At 30.1% G+C, this 11518-nt stretch overlaps 1 protein-coding gene across 1 annotated transcript in view; it reads left to right on the forward strand.

The window, feature by feature from the left end:
• Positions 1-1537, forward strand: part of LOC105619416 (endocuticle structural glycoprotein SgAbd-1-like) — a 6534-nt gene extending 4997 nt beyond the window's left edge. Inside the window, exon 3 of the mRNA XM_012200937.1 lies at positions 1270-1537. Coding sequence (XP_012056327.1) covers positions 1270-1537 — 268 coding nt within the window. The remainder of the gene's footprint in view (positions 1-1269) is intronic.
• The last annotated feature ends 9981 nt before the right edge of the window (positions 1538-11518 follow it).

The raw sequence follows: 11518 nt of genomic DNA on the forward strand, positions 1-11518 counted from the left end.
CTAAAGTATTATTACCTTGAATTATCATTTAATTATATAAACTAAATAATTATGCAAAAAATTCCATACGTTTGTAAAAAAGGTCAACTATTGCAAAGACGTGTTGAGATATTTTCATCTCACTCTGATACTTTCTAATATATCATGATTCACTATAATTAATCAAGCGCAACGAGATGATCTCTAGTCAATAGGTCAGGTTATTTTCAAATTATCTATTAGGTGATCAATCATCTCACATCGTCCCATTTACATCACGCTAAATCTGTACGACACATCTTACATGCAATTAATAACTATAATAATTGACGGAAAACTCTGCGATTATGTTGTAATAGTATTCATTCTATATTATATTATACATTTGTTTTTGAACGACCTAATATTTTATTCAGCTCAGTGGTTCTTAGAAATTTTTCCTGACGATCCGGTCATACCTTCATAATAATTAACTATCTTTCAACGTTTTCTAACTTCAGGACTTTATGCGACTTATCATATAAAATATAAAGTATGGGCGTGTCGAAGTCACGAACCATTTACGCGTAGGTAGATGATTTTCCAGATGCTACTTGAAACAATTGACTAGTCTTAATTGAAATCGCAAAAACCGTGAATCCGTCTTGGCCAAAGGAAGGATACATAATTGGCTTTGATGTTAATCATACATGCGCCATTCGGTTGTACAACACGTAATAATTGTGCAATTCAACAATTACAATCGACCTACCTGCTTGCCTACCTACGCGCTCCTCTTCCTCCCCCATTCTTATTGCTCTTCGCATTTAACTCGGGCCCCTCCCATGACACCTGTCTCTAAGACATTAAGACTTGTGGCGAGGCTTCATCTAACATCTCAAAAGTAGTATTTTTCTTTGACTGGTTTTAGCAGTTTAGTGGGAAAGTGAATATGAAATGTTAATCGCAAGGCTGATAAAAACAATTCTTTTTCTGAATAATTTGAAATAAATTTTAATTGCACTTATTCAGATTCTGGATGAAAAATTTTCATGCAAAATTACAAGTTGAATTTTTTTAAAGATGAAATTACTAAGGTTCTTAGTAATTTTTTGGAATATAAGTGAAAATGAACCATCTTAAATAAATCTTGTATTTACAGGTGATCCACGGACCAGCAGTAGTTTTATATATTTATACAATAGTTTAAAATTTATTTTATTTATTTTTTATTTAATTAAACTGCAATTCTTTTCTCTTTTTTGTAAATGGTATCTCATAAAATGTCTAAACAATTTGTTTTTATTACAGCTACGATACAGAAAATGGTATTTCCGTAGCAGAGACAGGACAGCCGAAAAATATAGGACCGAATCAGATCGAGGCGGTCAGAGGTCAATACAGTTACACGGCTCCAGATGGTACTCCGATCGTGGTTACTTACACAGCCGATGAGAATGGCTTCCTGGCAAGTGGCGCCCATCTGCCGACACCGCCGCCAATACCGATAGAGATACAACGGGCCCTGGCATACAATGCGGCTCATCCCGAAGAGGAGGAACCTTATAGGAGATATTAAAAATATCTATGCTAAGACTGCTCCCAATATATCAATGTGGAATGACATCGCGGTTATCGCTTCTCGCTATTGATGATATTCTGCTAATATTATTTGTATCGTTATCTATGTATGCTTTTCAGCAAGAATGTAATGTAACACAGTGAATTATTACATCCTTGTTGTTTGTTAAATAAGAATGAAATGATTCACTGTGTTACACTGTATCCTTGCTGAAAAATGTTGTATGAAAGATTTTTTAGTTTGATCTTGGCTATTGATTCCGGGGTGAACGTCAATATATTATAAAACAAATGTTAAGCATCCTTTATTTCGGGTACGGTCAATCACACATATAGTTGCTCCATGATCATTATATTGATGATCAATTCGTCGAGCAGTATTATAATGTTCTATTTTGTGTGTGCAAGAGGAGCACGATTAGGAGACGATGGTACGTGAGATCAATGAATAAGCGAAAAAGAAAATGAAAAAAATCAATTTTTGTTTTTTATGCAGTTGATATAAAAGAATCTTTAATAAATAATTTTATTTGTTATTCTTATATAATGATCATAAAATTTCGACTAATAGCTGTAAAAAAGACAAAAAAAAACAAAATTTGTACGCGGTTATGGAATGCTTTTTTTTAGAAACTTTTCTTCTCCATTTGAAGTGCATCGAACGCAACAGGGATAGAGATTCCTATAATTGAAGTAAAACTTGTTTTGTATATATCTTAAGAAATTGCAATAATGTGACACGAGAAGCCATAAAATCATTCTGGAAAGTAATTTGCATAAGTCGATAATTAAGTAACAATTGCCATCAAAGCTTAAAATAAAATAAAATGTTGGACATAATTATGTATATTGCATATGTTATGCGCACATGCTGTTCAGTGAAGTTGTGCATTATTATATAAGACGGAATGATAATATCTTAAATATGAATTACGCAAGACTGCTTTACCTTACTCAAGAGAGATCAATATATTACGAAAGTTTATGCCAAACGGTGCAATTTACGGCCTGAATCATTTATTTATTTCCAAATAAATTAAAATAACAATTTACTCTAACGAATAAATCATTGAATTGCTTTTTTTTGAGTCAATACAGGATATTAGTGTGTAAAAGAATTTTTTTATTCTATACAATTGATACAAACAGATAATAATGCATATGTTTTGACTTTAAGTTCGGATCTTCTTCAATACATAAATAAAAAAATAGAAAAGTCAAAATTGTGTGGTCACAATCAATTTCATAATTGATTTTACAAAGAATTATATTCAAGAAATATATTCAAATCAGAATTTGTTTTTTTTGTAACGAAACGTTGAGTAATATTAGCGTGATGTTCTCGCGTATGGATCATTTCACATATTCGTCCATTTACATCGATGCGTTAAATTGTCAAAATTAAACATTGAATTCTTTTATATTGTTATTTATAAATTAAAATGATATTATTTTGTCGAAAGTATGTGAAGTATCATTACATAAAAGCGTTATGTGGATATAATTAGAAATGTCGAGATCTTGCACGCTATGTATTGAGAAACCCATTTAGTTGAATCAATTAAATTCTTGTTTGGATATAGGCAAACAAATCCTTTGTTGATGCAATAAAATAATTTAGTTGAATCAAAACATTTGATTATTGTAACATTTTACTTATTTCTGATAAACATTGATATCTGATAAAATTGCATCAAAGTGATTGTTTATCCATATTCAAACAAGAATTTAATTAATTCAACTAAATGGATTTCTCAGTGTGAATCTAACAAAAGTCTTCGTGATAAACATCAATCGATACATACAAAATCACAGAAGAGAGAGAAGCAACAAGTCATAATATATTAAAATATAGGAGAGCAAGAAGTACTGTGTCATTTTGTAAATTTAAGCCATTAGTCTGTTGTTTTATATGTAACATTTCAGAAAATTAGTCTCTTTTATAAAATCTTTTCTTCACCTTCACGTTTTCCCAGTTAAATTCATGTAATATTTCCAATCTGTGCTCTATGATGACTGAATGTTGTATTGTATTCCATCTTATATGATTCTTCTTATGTTCATTTACTCTAATTATTAGAGTCTTGCTTGTCTGATCTATATAGGACACATCACATTCTTTACATTTGATTTTAGAAATTACATTAATATCTGAACTTGATGGAAGTTTACTTAAGCACTCTAATAAATTGTCGTAGTTTATTCATTCCAGTCTGTAAGTCATACAGACAATCGAATTATTTTTAAAAACTTATTAATTTTTTCAAAAATCTTATTTAAATGAAATGACAAAATATGTAGGGGTTTAACTGTGTTTTTTGTTTTTGTTTTTGTGGGAATTATCTGTATTTTGCGACTCTTGATTTATTTATTATAATTTTTTTATGCAATCTTTTCCTGATGTTGTCGAAAATTATTTTTAAAGAATATTATTTTTAAAAAATATAATATTACAAAACAAAATTTTTATGGCTTTGTCAAAATTTGTTTGTAAAATCTTGGATGTAATAAAAGTACTTTGTCGACTAGATTCAATAATATCCATTCTGATAAAAAGAATGATGAGAAAAATAATCAGGAGATAGTGTCTCGGTGCTAAGGCAAGCACTATTGTTTCTTTTTTAAATAACGTTGCGAGAACATGGGCTTGGAGTAAGGCAATTACAATTTAATCATTTATTTTCATAACGATTACGTCGCGATTTATTTGAAAATTTACGTTTATAATAGACTTGTAAAAAATGATATTATTGGTGCACGTATGTATAATTATTATGTATTAATTGAAATTTGTACTCATTTTTGAGGATTCCAATCGTCATCTAAATGTGCCTTAAACTCTAAACACTATAAATTCATATAAAAATATGAAATTAAAAAAATTTTCATGTACTTTAAAACAATATACATCATATATATATATGATATATATGATATATATATATATATATATATATATATATGCTGTACACACACACACACACACACACACACACACACACACACACACACACACACACACATATGTACATACATATATATGTATATATAATGAAATTCAAAAATTAATTTTTTTCAGTTTAATAAAATTTAAAGATAAATAAATCTAGACACATATAATTTTAAGATGAAATGATAATCTCTTATATCTAATAAATTTCCGAAGAATTAAAATTCTCAGAATTCTATTATACCGTTCAGTTTACTAATTAACGATATCTCTGCTAAGAAAGACCTACCGAATACAAAGTGTATCCCCCTTTGCTTTACTTTGATCCTAACAAAAAAGAGATTACATCAATCGATAACTAATCGAGGTCCTGCACATCCTGCAATCTCGCTTCTCTATATTCTCCGTTCAATCGAGAAGTGATGGAGAAGATAGAAAGGTGCGGAATCGCGGTGCAAGTGCCCGATACGATAATATGTCATAATGTCATGTCATAATTATGCTGTAATGTATCATGCTAAGGTTATTAAATCGTTTAATTGCGCATGCTTCTCTACATACTCTGAGTATTGTAATTAAATACCTATCCATTAAGGATTCGTCCTGTGCCTGTAATGATTTTTAACAAACCGAGCATGGTCGTAATAAATTATTTTCATATGCAAGATATAGTATCTTTTTATTCACCAATAATAATTTTAATTTATAATAACAGCCTAGCTATTCACTATTCGTTATGATAAATATTGAATTTATAGCATCATATTTCAGAAAAAGCAGCTTACTTATTTGTAAGAAACAGAGAATGAATACAAGATTATGCTATGAGTTAAGATAAATTACAGATCACCATATGCTCGATAAATTGTTTGATGATTTTTCAGGATTACATGTGAAGACCAAGTCGAAGTAGTTGGCGAAGTCGCCTAGTGGCTCACATTGATTTGTTTATATGAACGCTTTACGACCTGGTTACGTTATATCATAACCGTTGAGGATTGCTTAGTACATCGTCAAAATCACGCGGGGAGGAGAAAGAATGGTATCAGGTATCTTCCAGATCCCGTTTTGGATTTGATTTAGAGACTTTGTCTTTCTCAATTCCAGCCGATAAAGACTTATTAGAAAAAATCTTGACATTGCGCAATGTCTACTTTCGCATTTTGACAATAACCATTTTTGGTTAGCTGCACTGCTTTTGCTCGATCACATGAGGATCCCAACAATTCATTATGAACCCAGTGTGAAACGACGTACGCGTCGAAATAACATAACTCGGAAAATAAGCCTGAACCGCTTTCTCGAGAGTATGCTGTCATGACATGATCACTTGTCTGTAAAAAAAATCGAATAAATGCATTAATCATTTTTAGATTATATAAATTCCATAAAGATTGAAGATTTATGCATCTAATTATTGCTGGATTGTGTGATAAACAATAATTTTCTTAGAAATTTCTCAAAATAAAATTATGTCTACCTTCCTCAAATATATCATATTATGTATTTTATTATTAGACACAGTAATAATCTTACATTACTTGTACCTCGACTTTTTTTCCGCCTCGATTGATCGCAGATTTATTTAGCAGCTGTCAAGCCTCGACGATCGTCATTAAGTGTCTATCTCGCGAAAAGACGTTGATTCTAACAACCATTAATTAAAATATATAGATTCTCGCATCGCGCGTTCGGTGATATTCACGTCGAAAAAAATAGCCGTTTAGCGTGGTTTACAGCAATTATATTGCCGCAGCGTGAATTGAACTCGTCGCATGCTCGAGCACGAGAGCGAAATTTTAGGCGGACCGACCAGCCATGGAAATGCCATCCGGATTAATGTTAATGGTAATCGTAATACTCGTAATATCATGTTAAAGGTGAGTCAGTGAAAGCAAATCATCGGTCTCCTGTCCATTGCACAACGCGCAAGCGAGCGAGCGTGTCTCTCGGGACTCCTCGGTTCATCCGCAAGATGGAAATGAGGGGGTATCGAATTTAGTGATTCTTCGAAACTTTCTATATATACGGCAGAACTTTGGAAATATAAAATAGGTGGTCATAAATCGATCATAGTAGTAGGAGCGTAGAGCCAGGTTTCAAACGTTGTTCAAATTTTATTGCTCATCGTGCTACGATCGCGCGATAATTGCCAATAATTAATTCGCTCGGTTGCATGATGTACTTATGTACATATTTTAACTTTGAATATCTTGCACTCACAATATGAACGACTTATTGAAATCTAAATTGCATCTACAAATTGAATGGAGCAGTGTTAGGTCGAAAGGTCAGTTCGATTTCATTTCTAAAATTAATTGATATATTGAAATATTGGTTGGAAACAAGACGAATATCACAGGATTCTTGCCAATTACTAGACATAATTGATTCATGAATTTGGCAACTCTATTGTGATATGTTGTACTTTACGAAGTCGAATGTCACATTATATGAGATCGCGAGTGTAAATTGTAGTGACGCAAACTATATGCAAACTGAAAGGTCATTTAAATAAGTTCATACGTGAACTAGCGTGAAATATTGTTAAAAATTATAATATTGGCAGTTAGTCATTACCAGCATTATTAATGATGACGGTTAACCATGGCGATTAAAATCAAATTGTCTTATGTATTAAAAAAGGCGCTATGAATACGGTCAGCTAAAAAAAAAATCTATTGTACCAAATTATAAAATCCAAATGGTATACTATTTCTCTTTCTCTGGTACTATTTATCTCTTCTTCTCCTCCTCCCCCTCTCTAATGTCCCCTTCCTCTTAACAGAGTTGATATAAAGAGAATCCTTTAGAGGAACAGCTCAATATCGGTGCGCTCCTTGCCTTAATGAAGTGAATGGCAAGGAGAAACGTTGACATTAATGAATTACGATATGGTAATAACCCATAAATTCTTTGGCACTCCAAGTGGTATCTTTATTATATCAAATTAAAAAGTAAATCCAAGTGATATTATTTTTATTATTTACTTTATTATTAACTCTAATGATATGTATCATTTGTATAAAAGATTTGATATCAACAATTGCATCAAACTAAAAGCATCAAGTTAAATCCCATATCAAATTAAATAAAGAATGTAATCCTATTTTTAATTTTAAATAATTAAAGTAATATTATTTTTAATTTTTACGCAATAAAACCTAAGTATATATCTTTGTATTCCTATTGAAGGAATCCTTCTGTTCCAATACAAATGGTTTTAATTCTTCTTAAAAGAAATTATGTCACAATTTATTTAAAAACATTTTTTCTTTCAACTAATATAATAATTATTTAATTCTTCTTCAAAATTATATTATACATTATTATACAACAAAACACAAAAAATTATACATTATTATATCACAAAATTGATTACCTTGCTTAATTCAAATATTACCAAAAATTAAAGAAATAACAGAATATAAAATGGAAAAATTTAATTTAAATATAAAAATGTTTAATGTAAAAACATTCGACACTGGTTACATATTGAATAAGAAAAACAATGAAAACAATTTGAAAATTATAAAATAATAGTTAATAAAAATAAAAATAAAAATAATAAAAAGTAATTGTAATTTAAAAATAATAATAAATTTAATCTGAACGTTTCACTAAATAAAAATAAAGTTTACTATTTATTTCTTTTTTATAACGTGTGTGTTACAAAATCAAATTTATTTATCTTAGACCTAATACAACAGCTTCCACAACTTTCATAACTTACACGATTGTATAGCTCAAACGTATATAAGTATACACACGCTAGATACTTTTACTCTAATAGAAACATTTCTTATTTTTCTTATTCTAAATATTACATCCATATTTTTATTATTATATCAAGATTTATCGAAAAATTGTAGAACACTTATCGGACGTCTATCTAAATCTGAACAATCAGATTATTTGAATATTTATTTTGAAGAAGCATGGCATCAATCATTATTTGATATTTTGTAATGATGGCATGATTTGTCGGTTTTAGCCATACATTGAAAAAAACGAACACATATAAATTTGTAATATACGTGTATTTGTAATAACAGTTTATGCGCAAACGGAAGCTATATACTAGGATCGATCTGCTTCCATGACTATTAATATATAACGCGTGAAAACTTTTTTTGCAGTGTAACTCCATATACAAACGACATACCTGTATTGTACCGACTATACTATATTGTCTAAATAATCTATATTCCACATTTTTGAAGAGCCCCGTGTTTAACGTATTCAATAGCTCAGATAGATTCGATGGTCCATTGGATACGTAAGGATAATGCATGATAAAATTACATTTTTATTATTGAGATTTCCTAGTGATCTTTAGTGGCATTCAAACCTTGTGTCTTCGAAATATGAATCTTCTGCTTTACATGCTACATCATTTTTTTCCAATTGATAGATGTGTTTATCTATTTATGTTATAACCCAATCATATATCCTAATAGCACATGATATCCTGCATATCATTCTATACTAATTATACTGTGATCATCTCTAAGGAATTGAGATTAATGCAACAATATCATTCCGTTTTCTTTCACGCGTATACGCAATCCTGTTCCGGTCTCTTCCCCCTGTTGCATGCGAAAGATATACGTATCACGAAACCAGTTACGTATATATTATTTTCATTGAATAATGATACGCAATCTTTCTGTCAAGATGAGTTTTCTCGCACAATGTGAATTCCTATTAGCAAGATCATTGAAAATGATTTCATATAAACTAGCGATTTATTTTAGCGGCGTTTAAATTTATCGCAGTTATATAGAAAAATTATCTAACAAGAGAGACCCATCAACTGCTAGTCACTGATTTCAGCAAGTGAAAAGCTCGTCGAGATGATCACAAATACACATTTCATTGCTTTCCGAACGAATCCTGGTATAATATACAGAGTGTGCAACATTTTATGGATCCACGGCAACAGAATGATTCTTAGACATAACTTTGTCCAGAGTAGTGCAGGTTTATATCCGGAAATCATCCTGTCACCGAAGATCCGCAATGTTGTTGGCTACAGTCCATTTGAATTTGCTAAAATGCATTTTTTGAAGCTTCAAAGCATTTTTTGTCAATTAGTAAAATTCTTTCTTCCGATTGATCAATCAAAAGCATTTGTAGCGTCAAGTGGACCACACCCTAAGTATACAGAACCGGAATTCATTCGGGAAACAATGCCTGGGATAAAATGTTAGACTATGTATGAACATATTTTATACACTATTTTATATACAATTTTATATAATTTTATATATAAATTTTATGTATAATTTTATGTATAAAAAATTTTTTTTCAAACGATTAAATCATTGCTTATATCTGGGATTACCTTGATGGTGCTTTATCTATAATAAAAATTGCAATAAAAATCAATTAATAAAAAGATGGCACATTAATAACCTTGATAGCAAAGCCTGCGGAGACAGATTTCGAACAGAGTCTGTTATCAATTTTTGATTGCAGAAAGACATCAAAATTGTATACAGAATTTGTATTATCTGACATTGTCAGCAAATTGCTGCTAGAAACAAAGTCTGCTAAATATGCTATGCCAGCAGATTGGTAATAGAAACCGAGCAAAGTCTTGCATAATTTGACGGCAGATTGAGAGCAGATTGAGAGCAGAATCTGATTCGAGCAGACTCGGTTTCTGCCACCAATTAGCATAGTCAACAGGTTTTGTCGACAAATCCATAGCCAAATGCGGACACAGATGGTTTTGTAGTAAAAATCTGATGGAGTTTGTTGCCAATTTAGCCCCAACATTTTGGTTAACATTTTGCTATCAAGGTAACCTAACCTAATCTATTTCTGGAGATTGCCCTGAAACTAGATATTTGCGAAGAAATTCTGTAGGAAATGATACCACGGACATTAGAATTTAGATTCATTCGCAGAATCAATCATAGTACGTTTGAGATTATCCTGAGATTATTGAAATTATTATACTTTTGCGATGATATCAGATTATTCTCAGTCTCTCAATGTACTGTTAGAGTACGTTTAATACATGTGTATCACATTTATACTATATATTACACTGTTAAAAATTTCATGAAATTTAATATACTTTCAAGTAACATAATTTGAACTTAATTTCACATTACATTAAATTTGTAATGTATTTATAACTGAAAAATATGTATATGTTAAATTTTATGTATTTTTCTTGAAATTTAATGGATACGTTTATTACATTTAAGTAACTACTGTAACTTAATTTTGAATTAAATCATTTATCACTTTTAATTTCATTCATAATCACGAGCTTCATTGCTCATATGTAAAAGAAGCATTTGCATCAATGTAATTTCATAAACATACTCATATCATTATGATCTTGTAATGAAACAAGTTTCTTTCTATTAAATTTCATTTATTTTTGTCGTTAATAAAAATAATATAACCATTTTCCGCTTGAGAGGTCTGTCTTATCCCATCTTTCCCTAATATTAGTTTTTTCGCTGTGCTTATTGCATATATGTATATTTTGTTTCAATCATTTAACAGTCTTCATATTTGTATTTAATTGTTGTCATTTTTCAATAAAATACTACAAATAATCATGTTTTGTGCGTTTGTATTATTTTCATTATTTTCATAAAATTTTCGCGTCTTATATCTTCATAACTTATATATAGGATTTCCGACGAAATGTTTTACATACTTTTATTTTTGATGATAAATGTTTGTGCCAAATTTGATTAAAATCCGAATGGGACGTAAAAGACACTTTTCTTGTTAGATTTAGACATCAATGAAACTAATTATATGATATTCTCAGTAATAGAACTGTATCTTCAAAGTATTTCGATTTGTAACCTATTTCAATTTTTTAGTTTAATTTTTAACTGTTATAATCATAAGGTTATAAATATTTTACTAGATATATGCTCCGCAAGCATTTACTTTTCACTTCATTTTCGTAATTGCTCTTATATATATGTATACTTTCATTCAATACGTGATGAAAGAAGCTCACCATGTAACGGTTAATCAATATATATATAT

This window comes from Atta cephalotes (assembly GCF_000143395.1).
Source record: "Atta cephalotes unplaced genomic scaffold scaffold00021, whole genome shotgun sequence".
Classification (NCBI taxonomy): Eukaryota; Metazoa; Arthropoda; class Insecta; order Hymenoptera; family Formicidae; genus Atta; species Atta cephalotes.